Raw genomic sequence first — 22354 nt, forward strand, 5'->3', positions numbered from 1 at the left:
TACTGCTCGTATTGAAAACGATAATGTTTATTTTAGATATTCTTTTATTTAAATCATTTTATCTTAAGCTTTTCTGATTTATGACTAATTTAGTTGTGAGAAATAATATACCTAATGTTCAGTATGATATCTAGCATGTTAATTATTATACAGAAAGTGTTAATTAGTGTGTTTATTCTTAAAATTCCCGCAATTTTTTATCCTTGCAAATGAAAAGGAAGTGAATCTTTTATAAATGTAAAATATTACTTAATAAACAATTTAATCTATTTCGTTTCTATATCATAAATTCTTAATATATAAAAATGATTATTTATAAGTTGATAAAAGTTTAATTTTGATAGAAAATGGAAACATTTTTACTACATAATAGAAGGTGTTTTGATCAAGCTTTTCCGAGCGAAAAAATATACCCCCGAAAAGGAAAATATCGTCCCACGTGGGGACTCGTTTAATTACAAGTTACGTTATTTAGATATGCATCTGTTCGGTTAATTTTTATTTCAGAACAATGGTACAGGTGAGTAGAAACTTTTAAGTATATTACATTGATAAATTTCCATGCAGTTTGTCTAAATCAATGCATTTTTCTATCAGGTCTATTGGAAATTTTTGATTGTTTTTTTTTCCGTTGTCATCCATTAGTAAATAGGAAAGATGGCAGCAGATTATTGCGCTTTTTTCCCGTGCATTCACGGGTCCGACATTTTTCTTAAAATTAAGCCTTTCTATAAATTCTCGGGTGAAACTTATATAAAAACATTGGTTACGCTTCAGTTTTACGAACAGAATTTAGCGCGTATTTCATTTCTTAAATAAAATGTGATTAATATTGAAATAAATAGAATACATAACGATTTTTGTATATTGAACTTGTGTCAAATACGGTGAAAGACTATATAGAAATTTTAAGTGATGTCCTTAAAGGATATTTGAATTCATGTGAAATAAAAATTTAACATTTTATGAATGAATATTCCATTGTGAATTGTTTATTTATAAACATTTTTCTTTTTTAAACAAAATATGACAATAATGAGGGTACATAAGTTTTTTTTATGTATATAATGTGTATATCTAAATTGTATATGTTATTTTAATAATGAAATATTATGTTTGCAGGCAATTGATGAAATGGAACAAAGAGATCTCCCACAGGCTTTTCGCTTGCTTGGGGAGATGAATGCTAATGTTTTACAAGTTAATCAACTTGTAGACAATATGTTAGTCCGTGTCAAAAATGGGGAAATTTCTACGGACAAGGGTCTTAGTTTCCTAGAAATGAAATATCATATGTTACTTTCTTATCTGATTAATTTGACTTACGTAGTTTTGAGAAAATGTTCAGGAGAACGTATAGAAGGAGATCCATCAATCGATCGCTTAATTGAAATAAGAACTGTCCTAGAAAAAATCCGACCAATAGATCACAAACTAAAATATCAAATAGATAAACTTGTTAAGACTGCAGTAACTGGTACTATTAACAGTGATGATCCAACTAATTTTAAAGCGAATCCAGATGCATTTGATAGTAATGATGAAGAATCTGATAGTGATCAAGATGGTAAAGTAGATGGTTTTAAACCAACACAGGCAAGAAAATCTAATATTTATGTACCACCAAAACTTGCTGCGGTACATTATGGTCAGTATTTATAAATGTATATTATGCACAGTGTAACAGCTGTAATATAATATTTTAAAGTAGAAAATTATAATACATTAAATATTTCGTATTTTTCATTTGCAGATGGAGACGAGACACTTGCTGAAAAAATTCGCAAGTCAGGAGAAAGAGCTCGTAGGCGTGCAGTATCAGGTGCTGTTTTAAGAGAGTTAAAAGAAGAATATTTAGATGCGCCTATTGAAGATAAACACGGTTTAGGGGAAAAACAAGCTAGTCTAGGTCGAGAAAATAAACGGAAGATAGAATATGAAGAAAATTATATGACGCGCTTACCTGTTACTAAACAAGAAAAACACAGACGTCGCCAAATAACAACTCTTGGTACACTTGGAGAAGAAATTACAACTTTCGGGGAATCATCTTCTGTATCTGCTAAAAAGAGAAAAGCTCAGAAAAAAAGCAAAGCTAAAAAGAGTAAATATTTAAATTTAGTTATTTAAATTTAAAATTAAAATTTAAATTTAAATTTAGTAAATATGCTTATGTCGTACTGAAGTATTTTATTTACAATACAATTTGTATTTTCTTATAGGTTTCAAGAAAAAACGGCATCATTAAATCGAGTTTATAAAAATTTGAAAAAGCTGAATTTCGTACAGCATTAATAATTAAGGTAAAATGCAAATTTACTTCAATTCTTCTTGACAAACGCAGATGCCATTAATACTCGTTAATAAGTTAAGCTAAATAACTCATAAACAACTAGTAATAAAAACAACAATCGTCAACGGTGAAATAAAATAGCACGATGGTAATTTATTACTACATAAGACATACTAATGGTCGTGTAATTGATAATTATAGTTAATAATGATTTTAATCTTTAATTGTTGTCTAAAATCAATTTTTATCTGTGGAGTTGAAATGTTCCATAAGTCACAAGAAACGATATTCTGACGATATTAAGTACATGAAGAATAATGTCAAGGTACATACGAGCTTAACTTATAAAAGAAAATTACGTGTAATCGTGACACAATTAATCAAATAATGGATTTCGGCTCCAAGATCTAAAATTGCAAGTTAAACGTACAAGTTGAAAGCAGAAAAATTTTCTGCTTTATTTTGAGATATTCTCCAGCTATAGATGAGGAAACCAGTAACATAGCAGGAGGGATGATATTGAATTAATTGTTACAGAAGCGTAAAAATCACAAGACATTCAATGCAAAAATTAGAAAATTCAAATTTAATAAGGAAAATGACTTTAGAAATTGCAAATATTCTGCAACTTCTAAATATTGTTCATCGTGCGATATCGCGTGTCTTAGGATTTTCTCGCTATTTTAGAGTAGTGTAGTAGTTAATAGTTTTACTATTATATGTATGTTTCGTTTGTGTTTTCCCCTGGTAAACTGTTGAGGCTATTATATCTTGATGTGAGTCATATTTTATGTTAAGTTTAATTTTTTACAATGTGTTTATGCATTGTATTTATTGTTTTAACTTTAGATTGATTTGGTTAAGTTGTTAAACTTATATTAAAAGTAATATAAGGATAACACGAATGTGTCAAAATTCAAAATTAATATTGTCAATTTCTCGATTTCTACTTAAGTTTACTGTATTTAGTTTCTTAGAGAGGGGGTATGTGTGATATTGAAAGAAAAACTAATATACGAAGACTAGAGCGAAAATCACTTCTGCAATAGAATAAAGAGTTTGTACAATCAAATTGTAAAGAGCATCCATATCTTGTGCTTAAATAGGTTCCATTTTTTAAATATTAGATATAACTTTGGGTATCTTTTTAAACCCAAATGTTTCCTTTTAAGATAAAGGGAGAATGATGGTAAATACATTTAATGCAGATCATAACATGGATATTTGTATCCAGTAGTCGTTCCTGCAGAAGTGATCCGCATTACCTTCAAAAGTACTAATTCGCTATATGCTAACCAAGGGCTCAACCATCCATAGATGTTATATTTTTTACAAAAGTGTTCATAGATTGAGCCAACTTGGTAATGCATAATGTTACATATGCCCTCTCTTTTTCAATCTGTGAAGACGATTAAAATGTGATAAATTATTCATCAAATAATAGTTAAAGAAACTAACAGAATAGCACAATTGCTGGGCATTATTTACAAGTGCTAGCAAGCCTAATGTCAGCAGCCTTGTCGTATTTGGTAATGAAGTTGGAATACTGAATAGCGGGAAGATTTTGATTAATGATGTCAAGGTATACTTACAAAATCTCATGCCTGTTTAATATATGGCATGCACAAAATAATTAATGAAAAATTACAATCGGTTTCAAAATTTGCCCGACATTTAGTTTTCTCATACTTTATACATAGATGATAATTTTTGAAGCACACTTACAACTGAAATAACTGTAAGTCCAAAATACTACATACTATACTCGTGTGTGTGCGTGTGTGTGTGTGTATATTTATATATATACATATATACATAGTGTATATTCTTCATTTCTACATTCTGAACTGTTTATAAATGCTCATTGAAAAATATCATGCTGTTTGCAATAAGTAGAGAAGAAATTTCAGTTAAAAGATTTATGATTACATCTGTTTATTAAAGATAAATTTTCCTAATATGTTTTACATATTTTGGACTTATAGTAAAAGTGTATGGGTGTGAAAAATATTCATATGAGACACATATCCACACACAACATATAGCAGCAAAGTAATAGGGTTACATTGAATACACTACCTCAAATCAATAGAAATATGGATTTACAATAATAGAACTGCGTCAGTTGCGTTTACATTGTTGTGTTATTGTTCATTTACACATTTACTGATACGGTAATTTTGTTGTGAAATATAATGGAACATATTATGCCTTATGAAGAGAAGTATTTAGAGTTTGTTATCTTTGACCTGCATAGCAGGTATGAATTTTTTAGCAATGTACAAAGGAAGCACAAAGTATGTAAACGTTACTGCGGGCAGGGAGTTTAAAGTAGTCCTTCAAATCCAACAACGCTGCCGAATAACAAACTAAAAAAAGGAGAAACAAAATATCTTTGCAGCAAAAACGAGTATAAAATGATTTATTGACTAATTCATAGTCTGAAGAATGTAATGTTTCATTTATTGATGAATTTTCTATAATTTATGTACTAAGACAATTCAGTGTATGTGAGAGAGCGAAAGTGAACGCGTACGAGAGAGAGAGAAAGGGAGAGAGAGAGATTTACCTGTATATTACAAATGGTTATTATGAATGAATTATTATTATAAATTAATATTATAATTATGATTATTCTGATTATTATTATATTATCATTATCATCATCATCATCATCATCATCATCATGTAGAATGCTTCTTACTGACTGAATAAAATGTTTTCAATGTCAATAATTTATTTACATAAAGGATGTAGCAAGATAAGGGACACGAAAGTGTGCGTGAACCGATTTTACTGTACCGTACCAAAAGGTAAGCTTACCAAAAGAAAACATCGTAAAACAATTTTCAACCCTTTACCTCGACTAAAATGGTAATAGTTACAGAATGAATTTGAATTATCCGTTTTTATCTTATTTTCCCTATTTAATAACATACAAAAATTCTACATTATTATAAACACGATCATGTATGTTAAAAACTTCTTTTAGATTTTTTCGATGCGAATCTTAAGTGAAAAAAATTAAAAATACTGAAAAATGTAGATTTCGTATAGAAGTTTTAAAGCGATCACTTTCTTATCTTTATAGTAGCGACATGTCAGTATGACTATTATTCTCAACCCTTCCTAGATTTTTTGGAAAGGTTTGTCGTAGTTAAAAAAAATCAAAAACCAATTTCCTTGAAGATTTTCAGATAGAAATGTGATTAATACTTTCAAATTTTACATTCTTTCTACGCAGTGAGTATATTGTATGATTTGTAATATTTTTGCGTTCGAAAAAGTAATATACAAATAAAAGGAATTAAATTGATTTAATCAATTGAAAGTGTATATGTCCCTTATCTTGTACCATATGAGTATCAGTTTCTCATTCAACGTTGTGGATAGCGGAGCAATTAAGGTATCTTGTATATTCTTTTGTGGTACCGCTGTGAATTTTTTAATCGCAGATTCGTGCGCGTTACAGCGATCCACATTTTTCTGTTATTACATCGATTTTCTTCCTATTTGCTACACGACAACAAACGGCGTTCATTTAAAAGTGTTTTAAAAGTATTTTAGGAATATTTTATCATAAAATGTACATGCAAATAATTTTGGAGCAAATTTTACTCCGTCGATCCTTCAACCACGTATTGTTTTACTGTTACGGATATTCGGTCTTGGGGTGAGTCTTAAGATTGAGAATAATAGTCATGCTAACATGTCACTACTATAATAATAAAACAGTGATCGCTCTAAACTGCTATGCGAAATCTACATTTTTCAGTATTTTTTTGCACATTCGACACTAATGTGTCTATAATAACCCAGAATTTTTGCATGTCATTAAATTGGGAAAATAGGATAAAAAGAGATAATTCAAATTCACTCTGTAACTACGCTTCTGGTCAAGATAGAGCGCTGAAAATTGATTTACTATGTTTTCTTTTGGTGATTTATCGAATAGTGCATCACAATGATGCATGATAAAAATCGTTTTAAGGACACCTTTGTCCCTTGTATCCTGCCTATCTTTTTCTATTATATGAAGTTGTACATAAAAGTTTAAAAAACGCAGAAACCTCCATCTGAGATCATATAAACAGGTCTCGATACTCATACTAAAAGTGGCCGAAAGCATGGCAGAAATTGCTCGAAGATTGAGTCGAGAAAAATCAATATGGAAGGCAAAATGGTTTCCATCCTGTGCGTGCATGACATGCTATGCATGTCCCAGACAGAAACAGAGGCACTCTATGCATCTTTGTTTGTTTTGTAATAACAAGAACTCTGTTGTCTTCCATGTTGATTTTTTACGACTCAAATTTTGAGCGCTTTTCTCTAGTGAGTGTCGAGACCTGTTTATATAACCGTGCTTTCATCGAGCTAAGTTCCTTCTGCTAGTGAATTTTAAATAACATGTTAGTATCACTGTTGTAAATTTAAGACACTTGAGTATACCTTCGTAACGTATGTCAACGACAGTCGACATATCTTACCGATTTCTTTCAGACGATCTGCCTGTCGTTGATCTGTGGCACGGTCGACGTGGTGGTAAGTGACTTTTTAATTATAAAAATTAAATTGTAGATACTACTCTTTAAATATAACAATTTGGTTAATATTAAATGTTAAGTGTTTTTTCGACGTGATGTGCCTTAGCTTTCATAATTTTGGATTTTGCAATGTTAGTCCATGTTAATGTCCTACCTTAATAGAATTCAGTATTTCGATGTATACATAAAGAATTTTCTTTATGTTATTTGTCTTGTACTTTGCAAAATTTAAATAATTCATTATATTTTTTCTCCTTCCCCCCCCCTTTATTTCTTGCTCTTCCCTTCCACTTTTCCTCCCCCACTCTTGTTTTCTCCTTTCTTTTGCTTACTATCTCTCTTTGTTCTTTGCACATTTCCCTCTTCTTCTAACGTGCCTTACAAGATGTCGAAAGTACCAAAGGCGCTCGCATGGAGACCGCATAAATTATTTTTATCGCTACGTAGATTACGGTAAAACAACCTACTATTATAAAGACTCTACTTTCGCACCAACTCCAACAACTGTAGCACATATTGTTAAAATTCACGTTAGTACATTAAATATTCAATTTTTTTTTCCTTTGCTATTGCTTAGTATTTTCTACATAAACCACACTCTGTTCCGTAGTTATTTTTAAATCACCCGCGGCGCAGAACTACATATCGAAACTTTTGAAGAATACGCTCTACAAAACGATTAAACTTAAGATAATAAAATATCCTTCTCTTCTTTAATCTCAAAATGATACTAAGTTGCCAAAAAAATGCAACATCTGTATAAATATTGATCATACAAATAATTGCTTTTATTACATTATAAAGTAGCGTCGCGTTAGGAAGACTTTCAACAGTGTGTAAAAAGAAATCGGCTAGAAAATTCTATACTTATTTTTGCTTTCTTAAAGGTAGTGTTTGAAACTTACGCTTTCTAATTATGTGAAAGAAATAAAGGCTATATTGGTTAATTTCATTAAATTGTGTTTAATCCTTATCTACTTAGTAGCTCTGTTTAATGTCCTTTTTTATTCTTTGTGTTTGTTTGTTTAAGATTATAGAGAATGGCCGCAACACAACTGAATCGAGCTCGAACCATCAAGAAAATTGAAAAGCCTCGGCCGCTTAAACTTGCTCAACGCCACGCGACCGTCGATGGGCGGATTACGACTGGTAATATATTGCTAATTAATATACTTATATAATATATCATTTATTGTATTACATACCTAAAACATGCATATTAAATTTTATCCTCTTATTCACTTCCTTTATAATGTTTTAATTATTGATTTTGGTTATAATAATTTATCAAATTAAAACATTATATTTTACAGTGGAGGACATAGTGTCCTTAATCGACAATGTTGCTATGCAACTAACTAATGGCTTCCATGATCGAACGCTGCAAATAAGTGTGATTACAATGTGTAATCATTTAAAACTTTGTGCTCCTCAATTAGAAGCTATTTATAAAGGTATAGCTTAAAATAATATTTTTAATATAAAAAATAGAGTGAGGTCAATATACTAATAATTTCAATTTTTTTTCTTTTAATTTATAGACCAGCTGGACAGAGCTTTTGTAGCGATCAGAAATGGAAGTCAAGACGAAAAGTTAGATTTGACGACTAGGGTTCACCTGCTGGAACTTATAGAATTAAGAGCCAAGCAATGGCGTCACACAGATTCTATGGATGTATATTATACACAGAAATTATCGCATTTAGATAATGTATATCATCCTTATATTTTATTATATTATGTCTTATTATAAATGGAATGGTCTGTAAGGAAGTCTAAATGACATTAATAGGCAGAAGCAATTCCTGACACACCTACAAATGTATTGTCATCTCCTATGGCAACAATGACTTCCCCTACTGTGGCACCTATTTTAGGACCTGGTGAAGTTATAAAAAATAGCGGCAAATTTGTTAAACCTACGCGTATCCCTGGAAAAAACTACTGTAAAGATGAAGTTGTTATACGTAACAGTGATTCTGGTAAAGGTAAGAGAAGTTTAAAATTTTTTAAAATTATATTAATCATATGTATATTGTAGATGAAATATACATACATGTAAAACATCATAATATAATGTAGAATACGGCTTACTTGTTTTAATTTCTGAATGGTTTATTTTAATTTTAAGTTACCGTTGCACTATATTTTTGGATCTGTTTATTGATATATCTTATATTTTGTATACTGTTTTTCACATCTATTGTAAGTAGTAAGTATTATGTTTCTACTTCTAAATCATTTGCACAAAAATACAGTGATGGGAATAAAAGGGCGGCGGGTTCACATGATCGAAGAGCTCAGCCAGACAATCATCTCCTTCCAGCGAGGTAAACAAATAATTTGCAGATGGCTTAATAGCATCATGTTCACGCATTACAAAAATAACTAATTATATATTTTTTAATATCTTTACATGCCTAATATTTCCATTACATCAATCCACTTTATAAAGTAATAGAAATTGTAGTTTTTTGTTCTTATGATTAAATATTTTGTTAAATATTTACTATATATTCACATATAAAACATTAGTAAAATATATTGAAAAACTTTTCAATAAAACGAATAAATAAATGGGTTTTGTTCTTACAACATTGTAAAATAAATTTATGATAGCAAGTGATATTTTTACATTCACGAATATAATTTATGTCGTAACTTACATTTACCTTTATTTGCATGAAATATTTTTTCTTTATATGTTATTATGTTAATCACTTAATGATATTGTGAAAATTCGATTGTGTGATTACTCAAAATCTTTTTTTACTGTATGACTGTCTTGATTGTTATCACATTTTATTATCATTAGTATGCATATTGTTTGCAGCTTATTAAATCACATTTAAGTAAATATAAAATGTTGAATAACATTTGATGTTATTATTACAATGTTATTCAGTGTTTTATGCATTTCATACTATTTTGTTTACTGCTTATAAATGCTTACAGTTTTAAACATATCTAAAAATTTATCTTATCTCTTTTTACAGGAAATGTTTACATAATTAATGTTAAACTTTTTAATGTTTTAATGCATAAATAATTTGTTTTTGAGTGTTTGGACATTATTTATATTTAATAGATATCTATTGATATATAATTTTGCATTGACAAATTGCACATTAACCACAATGCAAATGAGACTTACATAATAAATTTTAATTGATAACAAACATTTGACATTTTACTAATATTACAAAATATGTTTGACATACTGTTTTTTTTTTTGTAGTAAACCCTGGAGCCAAAGAACGACTTGTCCAAATCACGGGTACTTCCGAGGACAAGATACAGTGAGCTCAATTTTAATTTTAATTATTTACTACTCTATATTAAACTTGGAATGTCTAAGTTACTTTTTACCCATTATTGCGTCAGTTACGCGAAGGATTTGATAAAAGATACGATTCAACGAAATGCATCGCCGGTGAGATTGGAGCAAGGTGGAGGAGAAAAAGGAGCCATGGGTGGTTCTAGCTCCTCACTAAATAGTAGTGCGTCAGACGAAAGTAATCGATTGCAACATCAGCAACAAAACTCTCGTTTACGAAGTTCGCTCCTCCACAGCTTCTCCACCAACGACGCCAGTATAGGCGAATATAAATATACAGTTACAGTTGGTAACCAGTCCTTAAAGATCACAGGATGCAATCTTGATCTTGTTAGGGTAATAATCTTTCTTTTTTAAAGATATAAATTAAGTATCTTATTTGATGCATTTCTAACACAATTACTTTGTATGCTAGACTGCAAAACTAGTTTTAGACGAATATTTCTTGGGAGATTCTGAAAATTTTACAAGTGGTATAGAATATTTCAATTTCGACGAAGAGTCTCCATTTTCGATCTCGTCTTCCAGTACACAGAAAACATTGTTAACTCCAAATAATACAAACGAAGTAGGCCGAGAATTAAATATGGATAGTACTGCAACGTCAGAAAGTGAAGAAACTTATAAACCCTTTATTATACCTGAACCAAGTTCATCAACTCAGGGAGGTAATTATTTTGAGTAATTATTGAAAGCTTTCAACTACAAAAGATAATACTTTGGTAATACTTTGTTTAGTTCCAGAAATTAGAGAACTCACATACGAGTTTTTGTTGCTGTGTTCAACAGGCCCTTATGCTAAACGACCGCCTGCAGATTGGGCCCGTATTCAAAAGGAATGTCCAAACATTGTTCGCAAGGTACATCAATGTGATACCAATGCTAATCACCTGATGTACGACAGTGTTATTTACTAATTTTTCTTGCAAGATGATACAAGATTAACGCCTTGAAATTAATTTGACTATTTTGGAGTTAAGTTTATTCTCCGTATTGAAATGTGCTAAAATAACTGTTATATTTTTACTTATTTCACTTTTGGAATATTCGTCCTTAGATATTAAATCTCACTACATTATTAGAATCAGTAATAGCATAGAAGAACAGATATTTTCCATTAGTGGAAGGCAATTTTCTCAAAAATATCATAATTCCTAAAGTCTAATAATTTCTAACTTTGATCAGTTAGAATTGATTCCTAAGCTCTTTTTTCCTTAGCTTATATTTTTTTTCGTTGGAAATATTAAATTACAAGGCTGATATTTTAATTCATATACAATATATATATATATATATATAATATATATATATATATTGTATATATAAATATAAATATATATATATATATATTTAAATATATTTAATATATATATATATTTATATTTATTTATTTATTTATATTTAAACCAAAAGTTTGGAATAAGTATGATTTTTGTGATATTTAATAGCTTTAACCAAAAAAATTGTTTTGACAGTATTATGTAGATGTGATTATATGTAAAACTTGTTATATGTTACTTATAATGGTTTTTTTATATTGAAAACAATATAATTTGCCCTTGTGTTATAATAATATATTGATGTTTATTACTGAATATTATTGCAGTAGTATATGTTTATTTCATTAAATAAATTAGACTCATAATATGTACTATCGTTACATAATTACGAAAAGTTTTTTTCAATCATATTCTTCTATTTTATTACTAAAATATTTATTTTTTTAATGAATTAGGGATTTGATTACTAATGTAAATCAAAAACGAAAATATGTCATGTTATGTGTTTGTTATACATTGTATGTAAATTTTATATTTTCTCAAGTTTCTCATGTACGTCATTATTTAAATATTATGATTTGTTTAATAATTGCATAGTATGCTATTCATATTAAATTTAAGTGATTAATATTAAATGAATTTAAGAAAACGTTATTGCAATTTTTATTATTTTAGATATTATGTGAAAAAAGTATTAAATTTTACATTATATAAAAAGACTTATATACTGAATGTTATTGTATAACACTTATGGGATTTTTAAGATAATAAACATTTTTACTTTGTATTTTTTAAAATCATGTAGTACGTACATTATAACAAATGTGTGATAAATTCTTGTTTAACTTCAAAATTATATTAGAAAACGTTTGTGTAACTACTCCAAAATGGCATGCATTTACATAAACCATTTAACACTTGCTTTACAATTTCAAAGCATGCTACTTATAACATCATATCCAGGTAATGTAGAAACTACAATGGTTATTTACAATATAGTTTGTTATTAGCAATTATGCAACTAAATTTTATTTTTATTTAACAGGAACCGATTCGCTGGTTCGAACCGGAGACATATAAAGCTAAGGTGGCAGCTGCTGGTCTTGTTACAGTATTGACGATCGGAGAAGGAGAAACTGATCCAGAATGAGAGAGATTGCAAAATTGTTTAATCACCATGAAATTGTATGTATTAATTTACATCGATTTTTATCTCGATGTATTGTGATAAATTTTTAAAAGTAAACTGGTATAATGTTCTGACATGAAGGAATAGGTATTATATGAGTAACATAATATGTATTGCCGAACTTAATTGTAGCAATACAGAATGACTAGTATGAATATCGAGATATCCGCTAATATTTAAAAATGTTATGCGTGTTTAAATTTAAATTGTTTTCAAAATAATTTAATATTGTAATATTTTAATAAGCATTTATGCTTTTTTATATTACACTTATATGCAGCAAATTTGTGAAATTCATTTTAAAAAAGTGTTGTCTATTTCTAATTAATCGAACGTGTCTTGCAGCAATATTTTTAGTTTATTTTACAATGGTACATTCATGTATTGTTTTATATTTTGTAGTAGATGGAAGAAATTTCAATATCTTTATTATCATTACTACTACTGCTGCTGCTACTACTCCTATTATTATTACTATTACTACTACCACTATTACTACTAGAATTGAAATACTTCATATAAACACTTATGAAAGACAATAAACAATTTTTATATTTTTAGTATGATATATAGATCAAATTACAGTACTCATAAAACATAGCTTATGCAATTCATAATTATTGAATATTGGCAAGTTAAAAAATAGTATTTCCATTAATAGTTTCGAATTTAAATTAAAGAAGGAAAATTGTTAATTGAAGAAAAGAGTATAATATTACTAACAAATGATTGTTGATTGGAACTGTAAATAAAATTAAATTTAACATTTAGAATGCAATTTATGTAAGCATTCAAAAAATGCTTCAATTTTTGATGCATAATATGTATTTTGTTACATATAACAACTGTAACAAAATAGTGATTTAACATAGTCTAGTCTACCTTTTTAAAGTAGGAACTACTATTTTGGTAATTACTCTGCTGTGACATAATAGCCAAAAAAAAGAAAAAAAAATGATTTCATTTAATCTTAAATCAAGATTTTATATTTTATATACTAAAACCATGATACTGTGTAATATATATTATCAATTATATGGAGAGATAAAAACAAGTTTTTTGCTTCTATATCGATTTCCGTATAATTAATAATAGGATTAATATTCAATGCTGCATAACAAATTTTGTATTATAATTAATTCAAGATTATTTTTTATTAGATATAAAATTGTATTTCAATAAGTTATATTTTTTTTGTTATGGTATTACTTCTCTCCTTTCAGTTAGAGATTATGTATTGTAAATGTTTCATTAGCCAGAATATAAATTACAAATATATTGTTAAGTTTCTTTGATTATTTCTGAAATTATGTATTACGTATCTTTTAACATATGAATTATTTGAATGTGTAAAATATGTAATTTCTGTATTTTATTTTCTGGCTTGAAATATTAGGAGAATATTTAATATTTATTTGATCTGGGACTAAATTATGTTGCACGCACACGGAACGTTATGTTTGTATGTTTTTACATCTTTTAATATTTATTACAAATTTACACAATTATTTGATTTAAATTATTAATAATTTATTACTATAAACACTAACTGCAGTAATATAATAGTATATTATTGTACCTTGCTCTTTAATAATAAACCAATAAAAATAAAGTATCGTCGGGTTATACTTTTTTTTACTTTAAAATAAAGCACACCTATAACTAGATGCGATGTATTTTGAATCATTGGATTCTATTAATAGTAAGTATGTGAACATTTAGTTATTATGTAAATAAATCAATTTATCTTTTTGCACTATAAGTTTTATTATTCCAGTATCGTATAGAAATGATAATGTCCGAAATATACATACACGTTCAATTTGTGTACACTTCATTGTACTAGATATCAATTGTATTTTTACTTCTCACTTGTAAAAGTTAAAAATGTTATATCTGATGTTATGTGCATAAAACATTTGATATTAGAGGCCTATGTACTGATTGTATTTCATTATGTCATGTTAATTAGTTACTAATTTCTATATCGCAAATGACTTTAATAAAGTAAATTAAGAGTAATGCGACATATACGCATATATATATCTTAAATTCAGTCTACTTGATCATCGTATAAGTTAATGTAGTCTGATATACTGTACTAGTTTCATTTTCAGAAATGTTTATAATCATCAATATTTGAAAAAGACAATAATATAAAAAGATAAATATTATAAGAATTTGCTACTTTAGACAGTAAAATGTTTGAAATGAATGAAACATTCATTTTTAATTATTAATGAGAACATGACCAAACTTACTTATATATCAAAAACTAGTTTGTAGCATAACAGACGATTAAATTATGCGACTCTTCATACAATAATTGGCAGTTTTATGAGAATAGTGGCCTTTAATAACTTTGCAACATTTCTTAAAACATATTAGTATACATTCTATAGTTTTAAATAAAATGAACTAACTTATGATTGTGGTTATGATTAACGTAATGTTTTAATACAAATGTTATAAAGAACCACCATTCTAATTACATATTTGTATAATTTTATAATTGCAGCTTCCTTAAATATATATATTTATATATGAGTGTAAAAAATTGTATGTGTTCATATGCATACAACATAATGATATGGGAATATTTGTCAGTGACGAGTAATTAATATTCAATTTAGTAAGATGAATGAATATTTTTATGATGGAAATAATATATTTATTATAAAGTCTACAATCTAACTAACGTAAATATATCCTAAGCTACTGAAAAAATTACTCGTCTCTGATCCATATTCCAAGATAAATAAGCGAATAATCTATTCTAAACATGATTTACTTATAACAGATTAAAATAAGGTGTTTCACGCACACATACTCTCAAATATTAATATATAATTTGAGTCCCATGAGTCACATAAACAAAGACATTCTTCAAATTTAGAATATCTTGTACAAATGATTTACAGGTATATATTAGGAAAGGATTTTGAAAAATATTGCAATAAATTTGAGTATCTTGCTATTAAACAGTAAACAAAATTCAACTATGGCTATAAATATGATAACTAATTTGTAACATATTGAAGTATTTTTTTTTTTTACAATATTCTATATCATGGTGATCACAAGGTTTTTATGTGTACGAATATTAAAAAAATGTTAAAGATACACTGTGTTCACATTTATTATAGACTAAACATTTCTTTTATAAAGCATAAATCGCTAAAAGCAATAATCTATTTTTTAAATACATTAATATGTTATAATTATCTTTCGAGACGCTATATTTCAATCAAATTGGCTAATCACAATTTCGATTTGATAAATTTTATACTAAAAAATTCATGTAGAGCGCGCGACTCTAACTTTAATTAATTTTCCATTAATGACATTATACACTTATGAGAAAAGACAAATTAAAGGAATATAAAAATTAGCTGCACATTCGGCAGTCACATTTTTTTAGATCTAATACACGTACCTCTTTCTTACTTGGCTGGCAAAGTTTTCATAGTTCTATGTACAATGCAGCAACCAATGTTTTTGTGCACTTCTAAATTTAGAGACTGTAAAATTTTTGTTTTAATGAAGTAACTTTGAGCTATATTCTCTAAATTTAGATCACTTGCACAAATTTTGCTTTCTTAATTCACAAATATTATAAATTTCTACCTAACACGAATTTAAATTTTCGTCAAACTATTCAATTTTAGTTTCTAATATTTATAAGATCAATTAAACGTCTATATGCAAATGCGACCGCTAAAATTTTTACGCCACGATTGCTAAGCGATCAATTCTAAATTACAAGTATGTGTTTATTACATACTGAATATAAAGTCTTTACCGAAATTTAACGTAGTGTTCTATACAAAATATGTCTTCGCATTTTCACATTTATTTTTTGTAAATATAGAAAATTATACCATTACTTTTTCCCTCAATAATTTTAACGAAAATTTCACTAAATACAATCAGTGGGAGTTATTTTTCGTAATAATCAATCTTCTATGGGGTTAAAATACATAATCTGGTCCTGCCATGTCTATGGCCCATCTGAACTTATCCCTCTGAGTCTTATTATAAATCTTCTCAATAGGGACGTTATGTTTCTTACACCTAAATAATATGAAAATAAAAATGTAAATGCTGTGCATACTTATGATTGTAATATTTAATATAAAATAAAAGAAGAATCAAAGTTACCATGCAACTGTAATTCTAGGATCCAAATAATTCAATTTGGAGGTGCCTAGAGCAATTTCTTTATTTTCCTCTTTGTCTGTTGCCTGAACTTCCAATTTCGTCAGCTGCTCTTTTAATCTATCAAGAGCCTTCTTCTTCTTTTCATATACGCTATAATAATAAATACACAATAAAGTACTTAATACTATTTACTTTTTAATAATTAACCAATACATACACTTTTTCTTTAACAGATCCATGTTTTGCATCACGTTTAGCTTCCTTTACAGCATGTTCTGCTTCACTTATAGCTTGCTTTTTAGCTTCTATTTTTGCCTTAAGATTTTCCATAGATTTTGCATGTGTTTTAGGCACTGAACGTTGATGATTACACAATATTGCAACAGCTCGATTTGCTCTATTATATGATAAAATCTTTTCTGCTTCTGTATCATCAGGATTTGTCAATTTATCTAATTGTTGCTGTAATGTCCATGAAGCATTATATGTCCTGAAGACTTTAGCAGTGAGACCTTCCATCAATTCATTTAAATGTTTATTCATAACAGTTGTATTAAGACGATCAAATAAATCATCACTTGGTGATTTATTTTCCATAAAAAGTTGTAAATTTTTAAATACTCTTTTTTCTACTGGCACTTCATTGTAATACCTTATAGAATCTTTACCTATAAATACAATAAAAACATATATACAAATATTATACTAAAAAATTTCATCTTTATCTAATTTATAAGTAAAAAATTAAGCATACCTAAGAAGTCAAATACAACTACATACTCCTTTCCATCCTTTTGCTCATGTAATGTAATGTGTTCTACTCGTAAAGAACAACAACCTACAGTATCTGCTTGATCTTCATCTTTCTCGTTACCAGCTCTGAGAGCTAATTTATCTATAAAATATAATGCTACAGCTCTTTGTCTTATACGCATCTCCTTACTTTTCCAATCTTCCCTATATTCAGCACGAATTTTATCTATTAATTGCGCTAATTTTCTAGCAGTCTCATATTTCTGCCAATCTTTTTCTCCTTTAAGTTTGCTTGATGGATTAAGCATAACGTATTTCACTTGTCCCTGAATATTCTCTGTCCAAGATGCAAGCCAGGTAACATTAGGATCATGCCGAATTTCCTTCCATTTATGGCCTGGTGGTGGCTTTGGTATATTAGAATCTTTGGAACAATTAATAAGAATATCTTCTGGCATAACTCTTCTTTTCAATTTGCCCATTTTAGGGTGTTCACCACGACCTCTGAATAAACCAGGCGGTTCAATCTTGAAATTACCTATTTTTTCTTTATGTCCATCAATAATGCAAAAACCATATTCTTTTTGAATTTGTTCATTCATTTCTTTTATTTTCTGCTTTTCTTCTTTTGTCATTGCTTTTCGCTCTTCGCTTTTTTGAACAAAATACGAATGCATTTCTTTAAAATTGCACTTACTCAAGTCATTTATTTTAGCCCTCTCTGATTCAGTCATCACTTCTCTCCAATCATGAAAGAAGTTATTATTAAATGCAGACTTTGTAGTATAATCGTGATCTAACATGCGTGCATAGAAAGTCGCAACTTCTTCTGCATCTTGACTTAATTTCATTTCTTTTCCACAGTAATAAAATTTTACATCAGGGGGAAGTGGCTCATATGGAGGTGCAAATACTGGTCCTTTATGTTCCAAGAATGTCCATTTTGTCCCATCATTTTTCTTTTCTTCTTCCCACCTATAACAATTTTTTCATTCAGATATATTTTGTATTCATTGTATATTCCATTAATCTGAAGATATTACAATATATCTAACATGCTTCAAAAACTTAACCTTAAAATAGATGAATATTTATACACTTTCAATTTTGTAAAACATTTCCATCTATAAATAAAATGTAAATTTATCAAAGATATTCTAGTATTTTCAATAGTCTTAAACATATTTTGCTTTAAAAAATATGTATATAAGTTTTACTATATTATACTTCATCTGAAAAATGTACACACGCATACGCACAAAATAAGGTTAGAACGATATAACCTTATTTAGTTACACGATGTATTTCTTCAAATCATAAGAAACTTTACCATTTCCAAACTTCTTGTTCTTCTTCTTGCTTCTTTTTCCTTGGGCTAGAATTTTCTCCCTTTGATGCTCTTGCACCTTTCTTCTTTGGTTTCTGTAAATATTTTTTTATAGTTAATCCTTTCGCTCCTAACGTCGGATATATCTGACATTTATATTAACCCGCGGAGACGGACGCCGAATATATCAGACATGCACAATGTGACCCACAGCGACGTGTACAGCAAAATGGTACAAAAAATATATATTCCATATGATTGATACATGCTTATGAAATTTATATTGTCTATACAAATTGAAAACCAACAAAACAATATCAATTGCAAAATTTCAACTGAAATTAACGGATCAAATTTTACAGAAATATTAGAAAAAAACAACCTGTCATCCTATTACACCCGGAAATAATCATCCATCAAGACTCAATGGAAGACATTTTCCTTCACTTTATGAAGCTACAAGAAAAATAGATCACAAAGATGTGTTATGTATGCGAAAAACTCTAAGAAACGAGAATCTCGTTATTAATACCAAGAATGTGATGTTGGGTTGTGTATGTTTCCATGTTTCAAAACATATATTGAATTAAATTATTAATCACTGTATATTATTCTTTCACTATTTTCAATTGTTAATCAGACTCTTTATACCTATTAAATAAGTTTATATCTTTTATGTAAAAATTATGAATATATTGTTTTAAAGAAAAATTCCTTTTCTTCCAAAATAAACTGTCCACCCACAATGTGCACACTTTCGGCGCGAGGTCTAGTTCAGTGACGGCGCTACAGCGAACCAAACCGCCGTAGCGAAATTGTTAAGTAAGATTATAACATCATTAATGCATATAAAGAATATATGTAAAGAAACACAGTACTTGTTCAATTTCGTCTTCATCTTCATCATCTTCATGTTTTCGCTTTTTCTTCTTTGCTTTTGTGTCATTCTTCTTTGACTTTTTACGCGCTGAAAGTGGAACATCATCTTCTTCCTCTGAATCTAAACTTCTTTTAACACTTGTAGGAGCCATGGACCTTGCACTCTAATTTTTATATTATAATATATATATCTAATTTTTAAATAATAAAAATTTAATATAGATTTGACTTACCAATGGCATATCTTCGTCCGATTCTTCCTCAGTTTTAATTGTTGTATTATGGAGATCTGAAAGTCTTGTGTCATTTCCATCAGTTGAATCCATACTACCTTCTTCTTCATTCATAGCTTCTTCATCATCCTCATCTTCTTTAATATATAATGGTTGTTCTCCACCACTGTCGTCATCATCTTCAGGTTCAATTTGTGATATAGGTTCCTGTAATTTATTATTTTAAATTTATTTAATTATTCGAATTCATTTGTTTCAAGAATAAGAATAAATATATTTAAAAAAGTATATATGTACTTCTTTCACTTCATGTTTCAAGGTTTGGCCAACATCAAACTGAAATACTTCATTTCCTATGTGATTAGGTTTTACATCCATTACTTCTTCTTTTACTTTAATTTCTTCCTTCTCCTTCTCTTTCTTATCTTTATCTTCTCTATGTTTTGCTATAAATTAAATAAAGTAACAATTAACAAGTTCATTCTTTGTTCATAACTTTGTTGTATACCTTATGTTATAACTTACATTTTTCTTTCTCATGACGATGTCGATCTTTTTCTTTATCATGACGATGTTTATCTTTACTGGACAAATTATGTTTGTCTTTGTCTTTTTCAGAAGAGCGATGCTTTTCTTTGTCATTTGCATGAGATATGGAATGTCTTTCCTTGTCCTTCTCTAATGAATGTTTTCTCTCCTTTTCTTTATCCTTAGAGACATTTTTATCCTTATCTTTGTCACGAGAACTTGAACTTATACTGTGTTTGTATTTATCCTTATCCTTATTTTTTTCCTTGTCTTTCTCTTTGCTTTCTTTGTCCTTGGAACTACTGTGATGTCTACAACATATATGAATATAAAACTCTGTGTGATTAAGTACAAAATTATATTAGATATACCTGTCTTTATCCTTGGAACTTGAACTAGAGCTAGATCTGTGATAATGTTCTTTATCTTTGCTTTTATCCTTTTCTCTATCTTTGCTTGAAGAACTACTACTTTTGTGTTCTTTATCCTTGCTAGATGATGAGCTACTCTTTCTATCCTTATCTTTATCTTTGTTACTACTGCTACTATCATGTTTATCTTTTTCTTTAATAGAACTGGAACTATGTTTATGTCTATCTTTTTCCTTTTCCCTGTGATCACTTTTATGATTTCTATCCTTCTCTTTGCTTCTCTCTTTGTCTTTATGATCTGATTTATGAGATCGTTCTTTGTCCCTATCCCTATGTTCGGATTTGTGTTCTCTTTTTTTGTCAAATCCATTTGACATGCCATTTATATGAGCATCTAGAAATATACATATAATATATATACACACACACACACAAATATATATAATATCAATTGTATTTCAAAATCTTTTTATTGAAAAAATAAATCATTTTGCAAGTAATTATTTAAATAAAATTGCATAATTACTAAAACATAAAAAAAATTATTTGTATTCCTCAATTAAATTTATTGCGGCTATATTTCGAAATATTTAACTAAATGTGAAATGCAAAAATAATTTAGAATGTATTGTATTCATTTAGTTAAAAGAGGCAAATTAAGAAATATTCCATAATTTTTACTTTAAAAAATTGAAATTCTAAATTCTCGTAATACAGAACGTGAACAAGTGCCAATTCAAAAAATAAAACTAAGTTTGAATTGCAGGAAGTCGTAAGTAGTTCGGACGCTTCGTCAGAGTTGAAACACGTGTCAGACCGGTCGGGTCGTTGGCAGCCTTAACTCTTTGGTCGTCGCGTTGAACTTAACATTTGCTGCTATAAAGTTCTGATTTCAGCTATGTCAGATTACATGCGTTAAAACTGTACGAATAAACTACTTACCACTATGATTTCCAGTCACATTGCTATTCTCTTTGATCTTTTTTTCCTGAAACAATAAAATTCACATATAAATATCATCTTAATAAGATCGTAGCATGATATATAACTATCTACTCTTCCGTCGGACTTAACGTCTGGCAGTGTGAAGCGAGCCAGGTAGGACTTAGTCGCAGACGCCATTTTGGGACTTAGAAAAATTTTGCGTTCACGACAATGCCGTACGCACAAGAGAAAAGCCGTAATATAAGACAAAATACTAAAAAACTGTACACGTAGGTAAACGCAGTGAAGCAAATAGATATTAAATAGTCACTTACTGAGTCGGAATTCGACAGCGTTGTCGGTTGCTCGAGCTCCATTTTTCGTGCAAACGCAACTGATAGACTTTCGCGACGCAAGGGCTAACAGAAGCGAGAGAAGTAAAGAAGACTGGGGGCACACACACCACTATTCGACTATACACTTCGCGTGAGACTGCAGTCGAGCCTACGCTTACATAGGAGACCCAGTCTAAGTA

At 28.8% G+C, this 22354-nt stretch overlaps 3 protein-coding genes across 8 annotated transcripts; 2 read left to right on the plus strand and 1 right to left on the minus strand.

Moving 5' to 3' along the window:
• The first annotated feature begins 386 nt into the window (after positions 1-386).
• LOC132907372 (neuroguidin-A) lies at positions 387-5028 on the plus strand. Of its 2 annotated transcripts, none has more exons than XM_060960406.1 (4): positions 387-520; positions 1123-1648; positions 1754-2104; positions 2223-5028. In XM_060960406.1, the coding sequence occupies exons 1-4, from the start codon at positions 512-514 to the stop codon at positions 2246-2248; spliced, it is 912 nt and encodes a 303-aa protein (XP_060816389.1). In that variant the 5' UTR covers positions 387-511; the 3' UTR covers positions 2249-5028. The 2 variants fall into 2 exon arrangements, with proteins under 2 accessions (XP_060816389.1, XP_060816388.1); XM_060960405.1 differs by lacking the exon at positions 387-520 and adding an exon at positions 657-1041.
• Positions 5029-6651: 1623 nt separating this feature from the next.
• Positions 6652-14255, plus strand: LOC132906942 (eukaryotic translation initiation factor 4E-binding protein Mextli). Of its 5 annotated transcripts, none has more exons than XR_009658066.1 (11): positions 6652-6835; positions 7868-7986; positions 8151-8291; positions 8379-8548; positions 8630-8825; positions 9096-9167; positions 10076-10136; positions 10222-10510; positions 10590-10842; positions 10913-12417; positions 12500-14255. XR_009658066.1 is itself a non-coding variant. In XM_060959616.1 (11 exons), the coding sequence occupies exons 2-11, from the start codon at positions 7878-7880 to the stop codon at positions 12602-12604; spliced, it is 1518 nt and encodes a 505-aa protein (XP_060815599.1). In that variant the 5' UTR covers positions 6653-6835; positions 7868-7877; the 3' UTR covers positions 12605-14255. The 5 variants fall into 5 exon arrangements, 4 of the variants coding, with proteins under 4 accessions (XP_060815599.1, XP_060815602.1, XP_060815601.1 ...); XM_060959616.1 differs by having other exon boundaries at positions 6653-6835; positions 10913-11034; XM_060959618.1 differs by lacking the exon at positions 6652-6835 and adding an exon at positions 7204-7290 and having other exon boundaries at positions 10913-11034.
• Positions 14256-15764: 1509 nt separating this feature from the next.
• Positions 15765-22303, minus strand: LOC132906918 (DNA topoisomerase I, mitochondrial). The gene is made up of 12 exons (XM_060959553.1): positions 22155-22303; positions 21838-21883; positions 20896-21289; positions 20522-20835; positions 20294-20442; positions 19997-20203; positions 19763-19927; positions 18888-18979; positions 17559-18532; positions 17022-17472; positions 16805-16954; positions 15765-16717 (listed from the first exon to the last, which is right to left on the minus strand). The coding sequence occupies exons 1-12, from the start codon at positions 22194-22196 to the stop codon at positions 16615-16617; spliced, it is 3087 nt and encodes a 1028-aa protein (XP_060815536.1). The 5' UTR covers positions 22197-22303; the 3' UTR covers positions 15765-16614.
• Positions 22304-22354: the final 51 nt, after the last annotated feature.

The sequence above is a fragment of the Bombus pascuorum genome, chromosome 5 (assembly GCF_905332965.1).
Source record: "Bombus pascuorum chromosome 5, iyBomPasc1.1, whole genome shotgun sequence".
Lineage (NCBI taxonomy): Eukaryota > Metazoa > Arthropoda > Insecta > Hymenoptera > Apidae > Bombus > Bombus pascuorum.